We start from the raw sequence: 22,993 nt of genomic DNA on the forward strand, positions 1-22,993 counted from the left end.
TGTGCACCAAGCATGCCTGGAGAAATCTGTGGGTCCGTTTTTCACAGAAGACTGATAGGACATTCTTTGGAAATACATTTTCAGCTGAGCAACATCAGTAAATTACGAATGACACACGGATAGTAAAAAACTGACACACGGACCAATCACTGATCCTTCATGGACATCTTCATGGATGAAACACGTACGCTTTTTTTCATGGATGTGTCACTGACATGAAAATGTGGACGAGGCCTCAGGGTGGAGAAGGTGCCCAATGAGCCAAGGTTATTGTGCGAAGGTGTTTGCACCTCCGTATTTGTCGAGGCTGACGTGTACTACCATTAGTGGATAATGCTAACACTTCCACCACTTCAGGTCTAACAAGGTCTAACTGAAGATAAAAAACAAAGAACTTTTCCTGCGTTCCATTAGTAATGTTTAGTACTTCTAATACATCTATAGGCTTCTTCTTTTATTTCCATGTCGGGGAAGAGTAATAATGGTACAAGATTTCTTTGGAGCACTGCTGGATCTTTAAACAGAACTGCATAGGTGGAGTCTTCTTTAAGGTGACGGGGGCCATCATACTGCTGCTCTTTAGCCAGGTTCTCAGAAAGATTTGCTGTAAAACTCAGGGCTCTTATGAGTACATCCCTATTAATGCTGCCATCAAAGAGCGACGGGAACAATGATGGTGCCTGCAAAGAGATCAGATCATTATTGCTCCAGATACAATTATTATCCTCTTACAACTATGAGTGGATCATGAACGTTGCTGGATATCTGTCCGCCATAGTTCAGGGGCCTTAGTCAGTTACTTACATCCCCTGTTTGAGGGCATTGTGCAATTGGCAGGATCAGATTGTAATGTTGAGAAGCCAACCCTGGACTGTAACAGGTAGCTGAATCTATTAGTCCCATGCTCATAATGAGTGCTGTGTTCCCAAGCATAAGCTGCAGGGCTTCCATATGTCTGAGACTAGGAGACATGTAGAGAAGACACTGGAGGAGATTAAGGTAATTTGAAGTGAATCAATTTGTGCCAAAATACTGGTGTATATACCTTGTGCCGGATTAGGACTGATTTACATGTGGCGTTTAACTGATCCAGCTTGCTACGGCCTTGCAGTGCCAGACCCTATTGACTCTAATGGTATTCAAGGGTGATCTGGCCGCTTTCTGGCATATGTTCCGGTTTCTGCTGGACAAAGCAGTGCATGCAGGACTTTCTGTCCAGCCAAAGCCATAACTTATGCCAGAAAGCAGCCAGATCCCATTATAGTCAATGGGGTTTGGCAGTTTCAGATCTGGTGAACTCCAGCAGGCTGTTCCTCTACCAGTTAAGCACAGATGTATCATATATGAATCATCTCCTATGGGTTTTTGCACCTCATCACATAGTTAAGGGTTGGTTCAAACTGTTTTTGGAGAAGGTTTTGAGGTGGATTTTACTGTAAGTTTTTCAGGCAAAGCCAGAAGTGGATTAAAAAGGAATCAGAAATAATGAAAGGATTACTTCACCTTCCTCCTGGATCCACTTCTGGCTTTGGCTAAAAAACAAAACAGGAAAATCTGCCCCAAGACATCCTCTAAAAAACTGGGTGAACCTACCCTGAGTGTCTAGAAGGAGGCATGGCTTAGGAATCTTTAAATGCACCAAACTGCACTTCGATTTTGGTGCAACATATTGGTCTGAAGTAAGCCATAATTAAGTGTCTACCATTACTGGTAAGATGTCACAAAGCGATCATAGTGAGCCACTGTGAGAAGTTTGGTGCACCTTCTGCCTGCTCTAGTTTAGAGCTGTCTAATTTTAAGATCATATGGAGTTTTTCCCAATTTGCCTTCTCTGCATGTCCGTGTATGCAGATGTATACAGATGACTGGTAAAAGAGATCTTATGCCTGATTCACACATCAGTGTTCGGTCAGTGATTTCCATCAGTCATTGTGAGCTAAAACCAGGAGCGGCTCTGTGGCGAAACCAACCTCGCCACGGTGTTTTGGAGGGGGCTGTTTACCAGCCTCCTGCCCTGGGATTATGGTCCCTTAAGTTATTGGGTCTCAAGGCACTTGGGACGGAGCCCTCTGTCCCTGGATTGCATCCTTTGCCTTACTTGCTTGGATGAAGCACATGGTGAGAACAATAGATAGCGGCCATTTTAGCTCACAGACACTGTTCTGACTTTCCAACACGGTGCTATCTTGCCTGTATTTGGTGCACAGAGACATCATTCAGTAGTTTGAAACTACCAAACAGGGGACACATTTATTAGTGACTATTTTTGGTATAACTTGAATATTTTCAGTGTAACTGTATCTTCCAAACTACTGAACGGATGTGGGTGAATTTTGGACATGTGGTTCACCCAGATCCCCCGGTTCCGAGGATATATTGGTTATGGGGTTATTGCATGTTTTGGGGTTCCTGTGATATGTTTTATAAAATTGTATGTTATGTGAGGGTACCCAGATAGCTAATATTATTGTATTTGTGTGGTCTGAGTGCCATTCACCTAATGATTTGCACTCAGACTTGAGCTATCTGGGGATATGTTAAATGTCTGTGTCAGCTTGGGAGGAATATGCTGGGTGTGGTTCTATTGTCCCATTGTACCATTGTGTGTTTAAATGGTGATGTCTGTCCTGTTGTCTCCGCATGTGTATTGGTGATCTCCCTTTTGTCCTGAGAGATAATTGGATTGTCTTCGGTCGTCTCCGGGACAGAGGGGAGGAAACCATGATGCATTGTGGGGATATGTTGTATCTGTCCTGTATCTGCAATAAACTGTAATAAAAACCAGGCTGGGTGTGCCAGCACATCAGAGCACTGCTTGACCCTCAACACGGAGCCTTGTCTCGTTATTGGGGGGATTCCCTGTATGCTGTTGGAGACTGATTGCCAGGAGTGTAAGCTGACTGTACGCTTTTCCTGTTCGTCTGCTGGCAGCTATCCGCGAGGTTCCAGTTTGGAGTGCTATTTTGTATCCAGTTCGGGAGGTTGGTGTTCTGCAGTAGCTGTGCCTGTCTCTCGGAAAGGGGCATATCGCCTAAACGGATTTTAACCCCTTGTCTGCGGAAACTGTCTCGTTACAGGCTCTAAACACAGAAGAGGTACAGATCTCTCCATTATACCTTATGTCCTGCTTTTGGCTCACAATCACTGATGGAAATCACTGATTTGTGAATGAGGACTGGAACCATTGTATGCCTGCTCTCAGGTCTGCTTATGGGGACATGCAGGGAACAGACATCATGTGTTCCCTAAGCCCCAAAGTATAGCATGACGTAGCTAATAAATGAATGTAAATATAGATAAAATACCCCAGAAGTGAAGTGCACAACCCTCTAACATGACAAATCCATTTTGTGTGAGCATCAGGTAATTATGCATTAATACAGTCATGTATTATAACTAGGGTTGCCACCCGGCCGGTATCTCATTTTCAAGGCCGGTATTTTAGTGGCCCTGACGGTGCCGGTAATTTTTTTCTTATTGCCGGTAATTTTTCTACAAGGCCAGTTACTAATGAGCGCTTCCATTGTGGAGCGTTCATCAGTGCAGCCTTTACCTCCTCCATTTGCTCACGCTGCAGGGAACACTTGCTGCTGACTGGAGAACAGGACCTGCGAGACGTCTTCACGATGGAGTGCAGGTCCTGTCCTGAGCTTCCAGTGAGCAGTGAGTGTTCACCACAGCGCAATAAAATGGAGAAGGTGAGTGCTTTTATTTATTTATTTTTTATTTTGCAGAAGCAGAGAAGGGGGCACTAATGGGGGCATTACTCCTACTATGGGGCACTAATGGGGGCATTACTCCTACTATGGGGCACTAATGGAGGCATTATTAACTCTGGGATGCACTAATGTGGCATTATTCATTAAGGGGCGCACTAATAGGCCATTACTCTTACTTGGGGGCACTAATGGGGAGCATTAATTCTGGGGCGCACTAATGGGGGCATTATTCATTCTGGAGCGCACTAATGGGCCATTACTCTTACTTGGGGCACTAATGGGGAGCATTAATTCTGGAGTGCACTAATGGGGGCATTACCATTACTGGGTGGTACTAATGGCGGCATTATTCATTCTGGGGCACATAAATTTGGGGGGGGGGGCATTAATGGGGGCATTACAATTACTAGGGGGCACTAATTGGAGCTACTGTATGACAGCGACTTAACACCCCGTGTTGAGCCATGACCCGACAACCTCGCCCCGTTTGGGGTGTGGCTTAACTTGGTCAGTATATTTTGTTGGGAAAGGTGTCAACCCTAATTATAACCCCAACTAGCAATTATTATCCCAGGCCACCGATTTCTTTATAAGATTGGGGATAAACAGTATTGTCTAAGCCTTTATAATGCTGCATTACAAAACTGTGAAATTTGGGGAATAAATGTCTAAAACATCCCCCAGTGATGAAAGGGTTAAGGATAACATGCTCCGTAATCAGTCAGTGAGAGAAAGTGCACAAGGAGCCCCTGTTATTCTGTGGAGGTGATTGCACCTCCACATTTCCACATGGATGGCGTGGATATCTAAGCCGATATCTAGTGGCATGGGGCACTAATAGACGGTAATTACGTGAGGAGGAAGAAGACAAAAAGGGGAGATATAACAAAGCTGCTGCAAAGTTGAGTATTTGCCAATGACAACCAATCAGGTCACTGCCAAAGGACCTGTAAATATATATATATATATGGAATCTGATTGGTTTCCATAGGCTACTACTCTGCTTTGCATTTGCACTACTTTTGGTACAAATCCTCCAAATAACTACTCCTACATTATCTTTTATCTCTAATACGTCTTTTCACTTATTTCCTAATCAAATAGCCTACTGATCATTAAAGTCTATGGGCACATCAGTGTGTACATCTGGGAGTACGTGCCAACCTTGCACCAGATTTATCAGCAATCAGATCCTTAAAAGAAATGGATAATTCCGTGCAGATGTTTTTTTATCACATGGAAAAAACAGAAAGGGTTACTCTCGTTCACAAAATGATCCTTGAAAAGAAAAAAGGAATTGTGTTTTGCCTCGTTGAATTGTATGGGTCAATGTGATGTAAGTTTAAGGAAAGAATGGCACCCTGAAGTGTAGAGAACACAACAGACAAAATACATCTTACCTTACTTGCAAGGAGAGGTCTAGTCATCAAAGGATTTGCAGACATGTTCACAAGAAGTTTTAATGTGTGTATCTTATGGGGGAAATACCTGATAAACTAAAAGATCACAATCCAAGACAGGCATCAATATTTTATATGTAATTTATATTTACATGGGTATTCCGGTTATAGCACAGGATAGAGGATAACTATTAAATTGGTGAGGATCCGACTTCTGGGACTCATACCCCAAAATGAATGTAGTGGCTAGCTGAGCATGCACCATGCCACTCCTTTCATTGTGTATAGGACTGCTGGAAACAGACAAGTACATTGCTCAGCCATTTCCAACAGTCCCATACAGAATGAATGGTTGACCAGCCTCTATATTCATTTCATGTTAAGGGGTTCTCATAGTCGGTGGGGGTCTGACCTGTGGAGGGGGGTGACTTGTTCTAACAGGATAATTCTTTAACCCTTTGCAGATACAGCCAATTGTCACCTTTCTTACCAAGCCTTTTTGCAAATCTAATATATGTGTCCTTTTATATGAAAGAACTTTGGAATGTTTTTACTTATCCAAGCCTTCCTGAAAATGATTTTTCGTGATATGTCATACTTCATGCTAGTAGTAAATGTAAATAAATATTTTTTACCTTTTTTTGTCCAAAAAGAAACACCAACAAAGAAAATGAGGAAAAATTTTCATTTTTCTACTTTAAGACAAAATGATGTAAAATAGTTATTAAAGAGGACCTGTTACATTTGCTGACATGTCTGTTTTAATAGCTTCATGCATTCCTGAATTTTAAAAATATTAATTTTGGAAATCTGTTTGAAAAGTTGAAAAATTGCTTCTAGAATTTTAAGCCTTCCAATGTCCAAAAAATAAATAAAAGGAAATTTACAAAATGAAGCATACATAAAGTAGACACATGGCGAATGTTAATTAAAGAGGACCTTTTACAACTCCTGATATGCCTGATTTAATAGCTTCATGCATTCCTAATGTATAACAATTCTGGAGCATCTATTCTTATGGCTCTATGTTGTGCCGTTCCTCTATTCTTTCTACTAAAAGGTATGAATGAATTGCTAGCAGTCTGCAGTAAGGATACAGAGGGGTGGTAACCAGTTGGGGGGGGGGGGGGTGTACCTGCACAGACTCTATCCAGTCAGTGCTGCCATTGTCAGGCTGTGTAGGTACACCCCCCCCCCCCCAACTGGTAACACCCCTTGGTATCCTTACCGCAGACTGCTAGCAATTCATGAAAAAATTATCAAAAAGTTGTATGTACCCCAAAATGGTACCAATATTAACTAAATAAAAATAGCCATCATACAGCTCTGTACCTTTGCGAAAAAGTTATGGCTTTCAGATTTCAATTTCTAATTTTTTTCATGTTGTAAAATATAATAGGCTTAATAGTTATATATTAGATACCTAAACCAATCCTAATACATCATGATTCACACATTCATGGATGTGACTGGATTACATTATGATCAATTCATATATTGTATTACATTTTACACCTGATTAAATCCCATGTGTAAAATATAATAGACACTATAGAAATGTGTTATTGCTGTAAAAGTACTGACCCACAGAATAAGAATCATGTCATTTTTAGCACCCAGTGAATGGCACTAAACACAAAATCTCCAAGAATAAGGTGGAATTGCGTTTTTTTCCAGTTTCACCCCACAAATAATTATTTTCCCCCATTATCTAATACAAGCTATGGTAAATTAAATGGTGCCATTAAAAAAATACTACTTTTCCCCCCCACAAATAAAATAAGCCATATGAACAGAAAATGTCAGAAGTTATAGCTCTAGGAAACTGCGGAGGAAAAAACAAAAGTGCAAAAGCGAAAATTGGCTGTGTCCTTAACCACCTCCCGACCGCCTAACGCGCCGATGCGTCCGGGAGGTGGTTGATTTGTTCCTCCTGGACGCATCGGCGCGTCATCTCGCGAGACGCGAGATTTCGTCACAGCCGGCCCGCGCATGCGCATCGCGGGCCGGCATTTCGTAGCCAAGTATTTCGTCAGCAACCTGCCGGCCACGATCATTGGCTGGCAGGTTGCTGATTTTAAAAAAAAAACTATCAGCAGCCATTTAACCCATCATATTAGTAAATATGATGGGGTTATATGGCTGCTGTGCTCCTCTGCTCCTTCTTTTGGTCGGTTGTTTCCAGAAGAGGAGCAGAGGAGCACACATCACTGTGAGTACCCACTACACCACACTTAGCCCCCAGATCACCCCTATTAACCCTTTGATCACCCCTTTGATCGCCCCTGTCAATCACTAGTGAAAGGGAAAAAGTGATCAGTGCAAACTGTCACTTTTTTTTTCACTGGTATTGACCGTTAGGTTTTAGGTATAGTTTAGGCCCCTTGGTTAGGTAGTTTAGGGATCGGTTAGCGCCCAGCCCACCGCACCGCAGTCCGTTATTCGCTGATTAGCGTATCGTTAATCAGCATTTGTACTTTTATAGTATCTGGAAGTGATCAAAACTGATCACGGTCAGATCTATAATTGTATTAGTGTCACTTTAGTTCTCCCTCCACCCAAAACGCAGTGTTTGCCCGATCAGGCCTGATCGGTCGCCCACACGTGCGTTCGCCCACGCCCGCCCCACCGCAGTGACAAAAAAAAATTTTTTTTTTGATCGCTGCACATTCACTTTACACGCACTGCGGCGATAAAAAAATCAGTTTTGATATTTTTTATCAACCGCAGCGGCCTCCGGTACTTCGCTAGCCTCCCATTTGTAAGACAGGCTTGCTTTTTTTTTCTTGGGTAGTCTCAGGAAATACCCCTAAATTTAGTTGCCCACATGTCAAACAGGGGGTATTCCTCTGAAGAGGCCTACAGGCTTCTGACCCAGTCGGATGAGGAGTGGGAACCCTCATCTGATGAATCCAGCGGGTCAGAATACGAACCTGTAGAAAGCAGTGGCTCTCTGACCCAAAGTTCGGACGAGTAGGCTGAGGTCCCTGATAGCAGCAGGCGTACCCGGCCCCGTGTCGCTAGACCGCAGGTTGCGCAGGATCTGCTTCAAGAGCAGCAGAGTGGGGCTGGTGCTGTCGGATTACGTGGTGAGGCATACACCAGCAGCCCAGCCCTTCCTGGACCTAGTACCAGCACTGCCGTAGAACATGGTGAAGTAGCGAGCACCAGAAGGGCAGTTGAAGCTGGTACGGTGGCACGTGCAGTAGTGACCCCGTCGCAGCCACCGCAAAGACGTGCCCGTAGAGCCCCTAGAATCCCAGAGGTGCTGGCAAACCCTGATTGGCAGTCCCCAACTTCAGCCGCACCTGTAGTTCCCCCTTTCACCGCCCAGTCTGGAGTTCGGGTTGAGACAGCTCAGATCGGTTCGGCCCTGGGATTTTTTGAGCTGTTCTTGACTGCGGAGCTCTTAGACTTAGTTGTGGCAAAGACAAACCGGTATGCCACACAATTTATAACCGCTAACCCGGGAAGCTTTTATGCCCAGCCTTTCCGGTGGAAACCAGTCCAAGTTTCCGAAATTAAAACTTTTTTGGGCCTCCTCCTCAACATGGGTCTAACTAAAAAGCATGAATTGCGGTCATACTGGTCCACGAACCCGATTCATCACATGCCCATGTTCTCTGCTGTTATGTCCAGGACACGATTTGAGACCATCCTGCGTTTCCTGCACTTTAGTGATAACTGCACCTCCTGTCCCAGAGGCCACCCTGCTTTTGACCGGCTCCACAAAATTCGGCCCCTCATAGACCATTTCAACCTGAAATTTGCAGATATGTATACCCCAGAGCAAAACATCTGCGTAGACGAGTCCCTTATACATTTTACCGGGCGCCTTGGCTTCAAACAATACATCCCAAGCAAGCGCGCCCGGTATGGGGTCAAATTGTATAAGCTCTGTGAAAGGGCCACAGGCTATACACACAAATTTCGTGTCTATGAGGGAAAAGATCAGACCCTGGAGCCGGTCGGTTGCCCTGACTACCTGGGGAGCAGTGGGAAGATAGTCTGGGACTTGGTGTCACCCTTATTCGGCAAGGGGTACCATCTTTATGTGGACAATTTTTACACAAGTGTGGCCCTCTTTAGGCATTTGTTTCTAGAACGGATTGGCGCCTGTGGTACCGCGCGAACTAGTCGCGCGGGCTTCCCCCAACGGCTCGTTAGCACCCGTCTTGCAAGGGGGCAGAGGGCCGCACTGTGTAACGAAGAACTGCTCGCGGTGAAATGGAGAGACAAGCGTGACGTTTACATGCTCTCCTCCATTCACGCAGACACGACAATACAAATTGAGCGAGCAACCCGTGTCATTGAAAAGCCCCTCTCAGTCCACGACTATAACCTTCACATGGGAGGGGTGGACTTCAATGACCAGATGTTGTCTCCGTATTTAGTTTCCCGCAGAACCAGACGCTGGTATAAGAAGGTGTCTGTATATTTAATTCAATTGGCTCTGTATAATAGTTTTGTTCTCTACAGTAAGGCTGGGAGAACTGGATCCTTCCTCAAATTTCAGGAAGAGATCATCGAGAACCTCCTGTATCCAGGAGGTTCCGTGGCCCCATCCACCAGTGTAGTTAGCCGTCTACATGAGCGACATTTCCCCAATGTCGTTGCTGGTACCTCAACCCACCGATCACCCCGAAAAAGATGTTGTGTCTGTAGCAGGAGTGGAATAAGGCGTGACACCCGCTATTTCTGTCCTGACTGTCCTGACCTCCCTGCCCTATGCTTAGGGGAGTGTTTCCGGAAGTACCACAAACAGGTACACCTAGCATAGGGATCATCTCACCAGGACAGGCACACAGGGCTATTAGGGCCCATTCACTCACAGCTGCTGCAAACGTCTCCTTTCACATGGGACAAAGTGCATAACGCACTTCGCCACATCTTTGGGCGTTTTGCGCTTTGCACATTGACCCATGGGGAAGGAGAGGTTTGTTCTATAAAGGTAAAAAAGCAAAAAACAAAAAAAACACCAGTAAGCAAACACGTTAATGTTTAGTTCAAAAAGTTAAAGTTTACATGTTCTGTTCCAAAGTTAATCAAATTATTGCGTTGTGGCCTGGTTTTTTCTTTTTTTTTTTCTTTCTTTTTTTACCTTCCAGGTGGACCAACCGATCTACTAGCTGCAGCACCGATGTGCATTCTGACAGAAGCATTGCGCTGCTGTCAGATTACACGCAAGTCGGTGTATGCGGCGCTGCAAGACGAGATTTTCTCCTCTGCAGTGACAGATACGTTTGCCAAGGCATACGAGCTGAGGAGGAGGCGGCGTTCCTATGCTTTGGCAAACACTTTCTATATATATAAAAAAAAATAAAAAATCCCGGCAATGATTTATTCATCCACATCGATTGATGCGAATGGAGAAATCTGGTTTGCCAGGGCATACGAGCTAAGTGAGTATGGATGTTGGGCGGAGCTCCTATGTCCTGGCAGACGCCTTTCCCCTCCTTTTTTTTTTTTTGGCAGAGATTTTTTCATCCACATTGATCGATGCGAATGAAGAAATCTGTGCCGTTCATTTTTTTATTTCAGCCCAGAGGCTGAATGGAAAAAAAAATCTCATTACCTGTATGCTCAATATAAGGAGAATAGCAGAAACTCCTAATGCTGGCCATACATGTAATGATTGCGGAGACCCTCAAATGCCAGGGCAGTACAAACACCCCACAACTGACCCCATTTTGGAAAGAAGACACCCCAAGGTATTTGCTGAGGGGCATATTGAGTCCATGAAAGATTTAAATTTTTGTCCTAAGTTAGCGGAAAGTGAGACTTTGTGAGAAAAAAACAAAAAAAAATCAATTTCCGCTAACTTATGCGAAAAAAAAAAAATTCTATGAACTTGCCAGGCCCCTCATTGGATACCTTGGGGTGTCTTCTTTCCAAAGTGGGGTCACATGTGGGGTATTTATACTGGCCTGGCTTTTTAGGGGCCCTAAAGCGTGAGAAGAAGTCTGGGATCCAATTGTCTAAAAATGCCCTCCTAAAAGGAATTTGGGCACCTTTGCGCATCTAGGCTGCAAAAAAGTGTCACACATCTGGTATCACCGTACTCAGGAGAAGTTGGGGAATGTGTTTTGGGTTGTCATTTTACATATACCCATGCTGGGTGAGATAAATATCTTGGTCAAATGCCAACTTTGTATAAAAAAATGGGAAAAGTTGTCTTTTGCCAAGATATTTCTCTCACCCAGCATGGGTATATGTAAAATGACACCCCAAAACACATTCCCCAACTTCTCCTGAGTACGGCGATACCAGATGTGTGACACTTTTTTGATGCCAAGGTGGGCAAAGGGGCACATATTCCAAAGTGCACCTTTCGGATTTCACCGGTCATTTTTTACAGATTTTGATTGCAAAGTACTTCTCACACATATGGGCCCCTAAATTGCCAGGGCAGTATAACTACGCCACAAGTGACCCCATTTTGGAAAGAAGACACCCCAAGGTATTCTGTGAGGGGCATGGTGAGTTCCTAGAATTTTTTATTTTTTGTCGCAAGTTAGTGGAATATGAGACTTTGTAAGAAAAAAAATAAAAAATAAAATCATCATCATTTTCCGCTAACTTATGACAAAAAATAAAAAGTTCTATGAACTCACTATGCCCATCAGCGAATACCTTAGGGTGTCTTCTTTCCGAAATGGGGTCATTTGTGGGGTTTTTCTACTGTTTGGGCATTGTAGAACCTCAGGAATCATGACAGGTGCTCAGAAAATCAGAGCTGTTTCAAAAAGCGGAAATTCACATTTTTGTACCATAGTTTGTAAACGCTATAACTTTTACCCAAACCATTTTTTTTTTTTTTGCCCAAACATTTTTTTTTTATCAAAGACATGTAGAACAATAAATTTGGCGAAAAATTTATATATGGATGTCGTTTTCTTTGCAAAATTTCACAGCTGAAAGTGAAAAATGTCATTTTTTTACAAAAAAATCGTTACATTTTGATTAATAACAAAAAAAGTAAAAATGTCAGCAGCAATAAAATAGCACCAAATGAAAGCTCTATTAGTGAAAAGAAAAGGAGGTAAAATTCATTTGGGTGGTAAGTTGTATGACCGAGCGATAAACGGTGAAAGGAGTGTAGTGCCGAAGTGTAAAAAGTGCTCTGGTCATGAAGGTGGTTTCAGCTAGCGGGGCTGAAGTGGTTAAAGTGACTCTGTCACCTACCCCAAGCCCTATAAAGTGCAGAACTACATGAATAGCACTGCCACTCCTGACTCCAGATCACTAACTTGCATGTCCACTGTGAAGACTCATGAGCATGCACACATACTGGAGAGGACTCCGGGATGAGTCCTTTCAATATACTGCAGCCTTGGTTTGCAGGGGGGTTGGACAGGACTGAGCATGGACATATAACTTAGCCATCTGGAGTTAGGCGTGGCAGTACTATTTATGTAGCACCGCACTTTATAGAGATCAGGGGAGGTGAGAAATTCCCTTTCAGGGGTTAATGGGGATAATCCATACCTTGGTGGTGTCATTTCCTTCGTCTAGTAAATTGAGTAGATTTTGAATAGAATCTTCCATCTTTTCATGGTACTTATTGGTGACTGACATATTGATCACCAGTCTCAGGCCAGCCAGCTGGACTTCAGAATTTAACGAACACTCTGTGATATCCTTTAATACTTCATTTATAAAAGCCTAAGTAGCAAAAGAAACAAATTAAGTTGCAATACTGTTCCATGTGCTGGTTAAATGTTCGACTTTTGTTCAAAGGCTACTTTTACTTATGCGTTTTGGTTTCAGGTTTTGAAATCTGGCAGAGGATCTCAAAATCTGACCTAAATGGTTCAGTTTTGATTACACATCAGTATGCTTTCGCTTCGTTAGGATGCGGTTATGTGAAATTGAAACGGAACAAACCGGATCCTTCATTAAATACATTAAAAGTCAATGGGTTATGGATGCGTTTTCTTTTAAGACCCTAAAAAAACAGTCCGTCACAATTGACTTACATTGCTTTTAGTAACTGATCCGGGTTTTTCTGTTTCGATGACTGGACACAAAACCGCATCTTCCAGTGGTTTTGTGTCTGGTCACAAAACGGAATGCTGACAGAACGGAAGATATCCTAAATGGATCTCTTTCCATTCAGAATACAAGGGGACAAAACAGAACTGCTTTGGCCCAGTTTTGAGATCCTCTGCTGCATCTCAAAACCGGAATGGCAAAATGCATATGTGAAAGTAGCCCACCTGAGGAGGTTTGAATAAAGTAAAGTCAGTGGCCATAATGTAGGCTTAACATTTAATGGTGATCAAATAGAAAAAATGGCACAAAAGAAGGAACATAAACATAAATAGACAGGCCCGAAAGGGCCAGACACACTTGCACAATTGTACCCCAATAACAGGAAATGGAACGTTCTCACCCGAGTAGTTGAATGGTGAACCGATCTCTGTAGATGGAACCTCAGTGACAGGGTCGCAGGTAAGGAGTCTGGTTCAAGGCGGGTGCTGGTTCCAGGAGTACGTGCAATGAGGATGGTACCACAGGTACTGGATGGTAGGCCGGGTCGGGAAAGATGATTCCCTAGTATATCCCTGAGTAAGGGGAGGGGCTAGTCGACCCTGCCTACCTATACGGAGTGCTTGCTCCGCAAGGAGCGACCCCGTCCGGATACCTAGCCCTGGTGGGGCCGGTGTCCCTAATGAGCCCTAGCGATGTCCCGACGTGTCACGTTTCAGTTTGGATTAACGCATCAGGGGACGTGAAAACATGGGCTAGCAGGCACTGTTGTGCCTGAAAGTGAAAGAAGGGCTGTTGGCTAGACCTGTAACGCGGACTAGCCGCAAAAATAGGAGCTAAGGCAGTAAAATAGGGACAAAAAATTATTGTATATTAACTATTTGGAACTGCCGAGAGGTCCAGTGGGGCCTATTCAAACTCCGGGTACGGTGGCCGGGCCAATGGGACCGGACCACCAAAAATCCTAAACAAAGGACCGCAGGTGCTGGTAGGCCAGTGGGCTGTCCAGATACACCAGCAGAGATGCCAGATGCGGTCACTGTGGGGCCCAAATCAAGGGTGGCTGTCAGCAAATGTTACCTTGACGAGTGCCATTTTAAATGAGGTGCCAGAGCGCGCCCTTTTTGCAATGCACGCCCCCTCCGAATGTCACATGGAGACCGGACAGGCTGGATCCTGTGGACAGCTGGCCTGCGTGCGCTGGAACGCAGCGTCAGGCGGCGCGTGCGCTCCACATGACGTCACCGCGACCGCGCCCCAGGAAAGGGGGGCGGGGTCGGGTGGAACGCACATGGAACGCAGGCGCCAGCCGGAGACGCCGCGAGCGCACGCAGGAGAGCAGGAGGGGTAAGGTAAAGGTCACAGAGGGCGGGTCTGGCTGCCTAGCAACCGGACGCCGCGCAGAGGCGCGCGGTGAGCCGGTGACCATATTAAGAGACCAGCGTGTCAGCGGTCTCAGAAGATAAGAGGAGAGAAAGTGCTCTCAGCAAGCAGAGCTTCTGTGGGAGGGAAAACTTAAGCAAAAAGGCCCAGATACTAAACAGAGGGCCGGCAAAGGGGTCAGGAGGCATGGAGGACAGGAAATAGTTATGACTATATATAGATTAATTAGAAGGGGGATCGATGAAGCAAAGGGGCTGAGCAAAGAAACCAATTAAATATCAATATCAATTAAATGTCGTCCATTGTTCACAGGAAACAGCTAAAATTCAGCTGTTCATTGAGCCCCAATGGTGTCATGGATTTAAGATAGTATATCCAGCGAAGTTCACGCTGAAGAATTAGCCGGTCCCAATCGCCTCCGCGGCGCGGCGGGAGGACCCGGTCAATGCCCATGAATGTGACGTGGGCAGTGCCGTTATGATGGGTACGGATGTGGTTGGCTATGGGCGTGTCCTTACTCTTTGAAATATCATTGAGATGTTCACCCACCCGCCTGCGAAACTCTCGTATGGTCTTGCCAACATATTCCCTGCCGCATTCGCAGGCTAGGCGGTAAATCACCCCCCGGGTCTTACAGTTGATGAAATGGTTAATGGTATAGACCTTGCCGGTGTTGTGGCTACAGAAGGTCCTACCTGTTTGCAGATGGCTGCATGCAATGCACCCACTGCATCTGTAACAACCCTTGATGTTTGACTGCAGCCAGGCGGTACCTGGGGGTACAGGCGGTATAAATTCACTCGAGACCAATCTGTCGCGGAGGTTACGACCCCTGCGGTAGGTGATATTGGGGTGAGGGCCCAGGACCTCTCTGAGGTCTGGATCCATCATGAGGACACCCCAATTTTGAGATAAAATGTTGCGGATCTCAGGTGCTGCACGATTGAAAATACTGATTAGGCGGATAGGGTTACCCGTCTGTTCTTGATGGGGTTTAGGAATAAGGAGGTCTGTACGGTCTGCCTGGAGTGCTGCTCTGAAAGCCAATCGTAGTACCCTATCGGGGTATCCCCTCTGAAGGAATCTCAGACGCAGATCGGCAGCCTGACAGATAAATTCCTTTTTCGAAGAACAATTTCTCCTAAGGCGGAGGTACTGGCCCTTTGGGATGCCTTTCCTAAGCGGGAGCGGGTGACTGCTTTCCCACCTAAGCAGGTTGTTGGTGGAACTAGGCTTCCTGTACACAGTCGTGGTCAGTTCCCCTTCCGCTGTTTTTGAGATGAGGACGTCCAAAAAAGGTAACTGGGCGATGTTATTCTCGCTGGTGAAGCGAAGGCCTATGTTGTTGATATTCAGCGCTTTCACCAGGGAGTGGAAGGATACTTCATCACTGTTCCAGATGATGAAGATATCGTCAATGTATCGCGCCCACAGTCCCACAGGGTCCAAGAGTACGGACCCGGTGTCAGTGAACACCAGGGTTTCCTCCCACCAGCCCAGGAACAAGTTGGCATACGATGGGGCACAAGGGCTCCCCATCGCAGTGCCCCTGAGCTGGTGGTAGATCCTGCCGTTGAAGGAGAACACGTTGTGGGTGAGCGTGAACTCCAACAAACGGAGAATAAACAGACTGTGGGCGCGATACTGACGACCTCGGCTACTCAGAAAGTGTTCAACAGCCTTGAGGCCTAGTGAGTGTGGGATGCTGGAGTAGAGTGCCTCGACGTCTATACTGGCCAATAGGCTATTCGCCTCTGTATAGATGCCCTCCAAACGTTTCAGTAGGTCAGTCGTATCGCGGGTATATGATGGGAGTGTAGTCACGAATGGAGCCAGAATCTTATCCACGTAGACCCCTGCATTTTGGCAAAGGTTGTCCACTCCGGAGACTATAGGTCGTCCCTTGAGTGGATTGACCCCTTTATGTAGTTTAGGGAGGCAATAAAATGTTGCCATGCGGGGGCACGGGGGAAATAAAAACCTGAATTCTTCATCAGAGATGAGATTTGCCAGCTTGGCCTCCTCTAGAATAGATTTGAGTTCAAGTCTAAATTCGTTAGATGGATCTCGTGCTAGTACCTCATAGGTGGAAGGGTCGTTCAGTAGAGACTCACACATTGCTCCATATCGACCATGGTCCATGACCACCGTGTTGCCCCCTTTGTCCGAGGGTTTGATGACAATGGACCGATCACTCTCAAGATCGGAAATCGCGGTGGCCTGGGCCCGGTCGACATTAGAGCAGTGTGGGGGCCTGACTTCCTCGACCTGGTTAGAAACCAGATCTAAGAATACATCAATACACGATGGATCAGCGGGTACTGGCGGCATTTTGTTATTTTTCAATTTGAGAGCAGTGAAGGGACCCAATCCGTCGTGTTGTGGTGGCCCCTTATCAAGGTCAAAGAGCAGGCGCACGTCTGACAAGATTTCAACCGGAATGCCCAGTTCGCGACACTGTCTCCTATCTTGTAATTTGAAAAATTTGTGCCAACGTAACTTGCGAACGAATAAATTGAGGTCCTTGATGATATCAAATCTGTCGAAACTAGGGGTAGGGACAAAAGAGAGGCCCAGTTGGAGGACCTGCGTCTCGATGGTACTGAGTTGACGGGAGGACAGATTAACGACCTGGGGGCCTAGGGGTTTGGAGGTTGTTGGACTCGGTTGCGTAGTGGATATTGTGAGGGTGGCGGGTTGGATTGCCCTTGGTTGGGGGTACCCCCTAAAAAACGGCGATCCCTTCCACGTGAGCTTCCTCGTCTACGCCCCCTACGGCTCCCTCCCCGTGGGGATTGTCTATTACCCTTAGGTAGACTATCTGAGTCTGAGTAATCGGTTTCTGTCGAGGAAAGGTCAGTCTGCGCCACACTGGTCTCACCTCTGTGAGCTATGGAGGAGTATATTCTGTTCTCCTTAAAGTCTGCCAGATCTCGCACAAATTGGCGGTGCTTCCGTTCCTTGAGATGATACTGATATTTATCAAGGTAATTTTGGAGTTGCTTCTCCTTAGTGGGAAAATCCGCCTCTTGTGCAAAGGTCTGGGCAGCTTCAATGCTCGCGGTCAGTTTTTTATTTAGAGTTTCAAGTTTAATTTTTTCTTCAGCTAATAGGAGACGCATCAGCCGCAGAGAGCTATTAGTAGCTTCCTGCTCCCACTTACTGAGGAAGCCTGGACTCCTGAATCTGGCCGCGGGCAGTAGCGAGATTCTGAGTCCACGAGGGACGATATTATGTTTGAGATAGCTTTCTCAAACATAATATCGTCCCTCGTGGACTCAGAATCTCGCTACTGCCCGCGGCCAGATTCAGGAGTCCAGGCTTCCTCAGTAAGTGGGAGCAGGAAGCTACTAATAGCTCTCTGCGGCTGATGCGTCTCCTATTAGCTGAAGAAAAAATTAAACTTTAAACTCTAAATAAAAAACTGACCGCGAGCATTGAAGCTGCCCAGACCTTTGCACAAGAGGCGGATTTTCCCACTAAGGAGAAGCAACTCCAAAATTACCTTGATAAATATCAGTATCATCTCAAGGAACGGAAGCACCGCCAATTTGTGCGAGATCTGGCAGACTTTAAGGAGAACAGAATATACTCCTCCATAGCTCACAGAGGTGAGACCAGTGTGGCGCAGACTGACCTTTCCTCGACAGAAACCGATTACTCAGACTCAGATAGTCTACCTAAGGGTAATAGACAATCCCCACGGGGAGGGAGCCGTAGGGGGCGTAGACGAGGAAGCTCACGTGGAAGGGATCGCCGTTTTTTAGGGGGTACCCCCAACCAAGGGCAATCCAACCCGCCACCCTCACAATATCCACTACGCAACCGAGTCCAACAACCTCCAAACCCCTAGGCCCCCAGGTCGTTAATCTGTCCTCCCGTCAACTCAGTACCATCGAGACGCAGGTCCTCCAACTGGGCCTCTCTTTTGTCCCTACCCCTAGTTTCGACAGATTTGATATCATCAAGGACCTCAATTTATTCGTTCGCAAGTTACGTTGGCACAAATTTTTCAAATTACAAGATAGGAGACAGTGTCGCGAACTGGGCATTCCGGTTGAAATCTTGTCAGACGTGCGCCTGCTCTTTGACCTTGATAAGGGGCCACCACAACACGACGGATTGGGTCCCTTCACTGCTCTCAAATTGAAAAATAACAAAATGCCGCCAGTACCCGCTGATCCATCGTGTATTGATGTATTCTTAGATCTGGTTTCTAACCAGGTCGAGGAAGTCAGGCCCCCACACTGCTCTAATGTCGACCGGGCCCAGGCCACCGCGATTTCCGATCTTGAGAGTGATCGGTCCATTGTCATCAAACCCTCGGACAAAGGGGGCAACACGGTGGTCATGGACCATGGTCGATATGGAGCAATGTGTGAGTCTCTACTGAACGACCCTTCCACCTATGAGGTACTAGCACGAGATCCATCTAACGAATTTAGACTTGAACTCAAATCTATTCTAGAGGAGGCCAAGCTGGCAAATCTCATCTCTGATGAAGAATTCAGGTTTTTATTTCCCCCGTGCCCCCGCATGGCAACATTTTATTGCCTCCCTAAACTACATAAAGGGGTCAATCCACTCAAGGGACGACCTATAGTCTCCGGAGTGGACAACCTTTGCCAAAATGCAGGGGTCTACGTGGATAAGATTCTGGCTCCATTCGTGACTACACTCCCATCATATACCCGCGATACGACTGACCTACTGAAACGTTTGGAGGGCATCTATACAGAGGCGAATAGCCTATTGGCCAGTATAGACGTCGAGGCACTCTACTCCAGCATCCCACACTCACTAGGCCTCAAGGCTGTTGAACACTTTCTGAGTAGCCGAGGTCGTCAGTATCGCGCCCACAGTCTGTTTATTCTCCGTTTGTTGGAGTTCACGCTCACCCACAACGTGTTCTCCTTCAACGGCAGGATCTACCACCAGCTCAGGGGCACTGCGATGGGGAGCCCTTGTGCCCCATCGTATGCCAACTTGTTCCTGGGCTGGTGGGAGGAAACCCTGGTGTTCACTGACACCGGGTCCGTACTCTTGGACCCTGTGGGACTGTGGGCGCGATACATTGACGATATCTTCATCATCTGGAACAGTGATGAAGTATCCTTCCACTCCCTGGTGAAAGCGCTGAATATCAACAACATAGGCCTTCGCTTCACCAGCGAGAATAACATCGCCCAGTTACCTTTTTTGGACGTCCTCATCTCAAAAACAGCGGAAGGGGAACTGACCACGACTGTGTACAGGAAGCCTAGTTCCACCAACAACCTGCTTAGGTGGGAAAGCAGTCACCCGCTCCCGCTTAGGAAAGGCATCCCAAAGGGCCAGTACCTCCGCCTTAGGAGAAATTGTTCTTCGAAAAAGGAATTTATCTGTCAGGCTGCCGATCTGCGTCTGAGATTCCTTCAGAGGGGATACCCCGATAGGGTACTACGATTGGCTTTCAGAGCAGCACTCCAGGCAGACCGTACAGACCTCCTTATTCCTAAACCCCATCAAGAACAGACGGGTAACCCTATCCGCCTAATCAGTATTTTCAATCGTGCAGCACCTGAGATCCGCAACATTTTATCTCAAAATTGGGGTGTCCTCATGATGGATCCAGACCTCAGAGAGGTCCTGGGCCCTCACCCCAATATCACCTACCGCAGGGGTCGTAACCTCCGCGACAGATTGGTCTCGAGTGAATTTATACCGCCTGTACCCCCAGGTACCGCCTGGCTGCAGTCAAACATCAAGGGTTGTTACAGATGCAGTGGGTGCATTGCATGCAGCCATCTGCAAACAGGTAGGACCTTCTGTAGCCACAACACCGGCAAGGTCTATACCATTAACCATTTCATCAACTGTAAGACCCGGGGGGTGATTTACCGCCTAGCCTGCGAATGCGGCAGGGAATATGTTGGCAAGACCATACGAGAGTTTCGCAGGCGGGTGGGTGAACATCTCAATGATATTTCAAAGAGTAAGGACACGCCCATAGCCAACCACATCCGTACCCATCATAACGGCACTGCCCACGTCACATTCATGGGCATTGACCGGGTCCTCCCGCCGCGCCGCGGAGGCGATTGGGACCGGCTAATTCTTCAGCGTGAACTTCGCTGGATATACTATCTTAAATCCATGACACCATTGGGGCTCAATGAACAGCTGAATTTTAGCTGTTTCCTGTGAACAATGGACGACATTTAATTGATATTGATATTTAATTGGTTTCTTTGCTCAGCCCCTTTGCTTCATCGATCCCCCTTCTAATTAATCTATATATAGTCATAACTATTTCCTGTCCTCCATGCCTCCTGACCCCTTTGCCGGCCCTCTGTTTAGTATCTGGGCCTTTTTGCTTAAGTTTTCCCTCCCACAGAAGCTCTGCTTGCTGAGAGCACTTTCTCTCCTCTTATCTTCTGAGACCGCTGACACGCTGGTCTCTTAATATGGTCACCGGCTCACCGCGCGCCTCTGCGCGGCGTCCGGTTGCTAGGCAGCCAGACCCGCCCTCTGTGACCTTTACCTTACCCCTCCTGCTCTCCTGCGTGCGCTCGCGGCGTCTCCGGCTGGCGCCTGCGTTCCATGTGCGTTCCACCCGACCCCGCCCCCCTTTCCTGGGGCGCGGTCGCGGTGACGTCATGTGGAGCGCACGCGCCGCCTGACGCTGCGTTCCAGCGCACGCAGGCCAGCTGTCCACAGGATCCAGCCTGTCCGGTCTCCATGTGACATTCGGAGGGGGCGTGCATTGCAAAAAGGGCGCGCTCTGGCACCTCATTTAAAATGGCACTCGTCAAGGTAACATTTGCTGACAGCCACCCTTGATTTGGGCCCCACAGTGACCGCATCTGGCATCTCTGCTGGTGTATCTGGACAGCCCACTGGCCTACCAGCACCTGCGGTCCTTTGTTTAGGATTTTTGGTGGTCCGGTCCCATTGGCCCGGCCACCGTACCCGGAGTTTGAATAGGCCCCACTGGACCTCTCGGCAGTTCCAAATAGTTAATATACAATAATTTTTTGTCCCTATTTTACTGCCTTAGCTCCTATTTTTGCGGCTAGTCCGCGTTACAGGTCTAGCCAACAGCCCTTCTTTCACTTTCAGGCACAACAGTGCCTGCTAGCCCATGTTTTCACGTCCCCTGATGCGTTAATCCAAACTGAAACGTGACACGTCGGGACATCGCTAGGGCTCATTAGGGACACCGGCCCCACCAGGGCTAGGTATCCGGACGGGGTCGCTCCTTGCGGAGCAAGCACTCCGTATAGGTAGGCAGGGTCGACTAGCCCCTCCCCTTACTCAGGGATATACTAGGGAATCATCTTTCCCGACCCGGCCTACCATCCAGTACCTGTGGTACCATCCTCATTGCACGTACTCCTGGAACCAGCACCCGCCTTGAACCAGACTCCTTACCTGCGACCCTGTCACTGAGGTTCCATCTACAGAGATCGGTTCACCATTCAACTACTCGGGTGAGAACGTTCCATTTCCTGTTATTGGGGTACAATTGTGCAAGTGTGTCTGGCCCTTTCGGGCCTGTCTATTTATGTTTATGTTCCTTCTTTTGTGCCATTTTTTCTATTTGATCACCATTAAATGTTAAGTTTTAATCCCTTTGATCCCCTCAATGGATCAGGTTATATAATTCATTCAAATTGGGATTTTTGGTCAAGAATCCAAGCTTGACCCGTGCACTTGCCATAATGTAGGTCATAAAGCATCCTCAGGATAGGTCTTCAACATCAGATTGGCGGGGGTCCGACATCCGGAATCCCAACGATCAGCTGTATGAGGAGAAGGCATGTGCCGTCTCCTGTCTCTCTTCCTGCTCGCTACTGCTATGTCTATGGCAAGCAGGAAGAGAAAAAGGAGACGGCACCACCCCTTTCCATGGATTATGTCTGGTACTGTAGCTCGACTCAAGAGTTGGATTCAACGGGACAGATCAGCAATACCGCACACAACCTAAGGCCAGGGCTAGTGTTGTTTTTGTAAGAAAGCAGCCATGTTTTTTAATCCTGGACAACCCTGGACAATCTGGCAGTATAAAAGTGCATATTGACACTACTCCTGAGGAGAAAAGGTCCACAAAAGGTATGTTTGTATTGCTCTCCCCAGCCCTTTACTAGTGCTGTTAGCAGTTCTACATGGTCAAAACTGCTGACAGATTCCCTTCCCTCAATGCAAAATACAGGTGAAACTCAAAAAATTAGAATATTGTGCAAAGTTCATTTATTTCAGTAATGCAACTTAAAAGGTGAAACTAACATATAAGATAGTCTCAGTACATGCAAAGTGAGATATGTCAAGCCTTTATTGGTTAAAATTTGGATGATTATGGCTTATAGCTTATGAAACCCCAAAGTCACACTTTTGAGGTGCCCTTTGCTCAGGGAATATGGATTAATTAGCTGACTAGACAGTGTGACACTTTTAGCCTAGAATATTGAACCTTTTCACAAAATTCGAATTTTAAGCTGCATTAATGCAATTTACTTT

General features: G+C 46.5%; 1 protein-coding gene across 1 annotated transcript in view; it reads right to left on the minus strand.

Moving 5' to 3' along the window:
* Window positions 1–410: 410 nt before the first annotated feature.
* The window catches only part of LOC122925818 (armadillo repeat-containing protein 10-like), a 34,515-nt gene continuing 11,932 nt past the window's right edge, over window positions 411–22,993 (minus strand). Inside the window, exons 4-6 of the mRNA XM_044277173.1 lie at window positions 12,608–12,784; window positions 5,120–5,191; window positions 411–680 (exon numbers count right to left, since the gene is read on the minus strand). Coding sequence (XP_044133108.1) covers window positions 411–680; window positions 5,120–5,191; window positions 12,608–12,784 — 519 coding nt within the window. The remainder of the gene's footprint in view (window positions 681–5,119; window positions 5,192–12,607; window positions 12,785–22,993) is intronic.

This window comes from Bufo gargarizans, chromosome 2, assembly GCF_014858855.1.
Source record: "Bufo gargarizans isolate SCDJY-AF-19 chromosome 2, ASM1485885v1, whole genome shotgun sequence".
Lineage (NCBI taxonomy): Eukaryota > Metazoa > Chordata > Amphibia > Anura > Bufonidae > Bufo > Bufo gargarizans.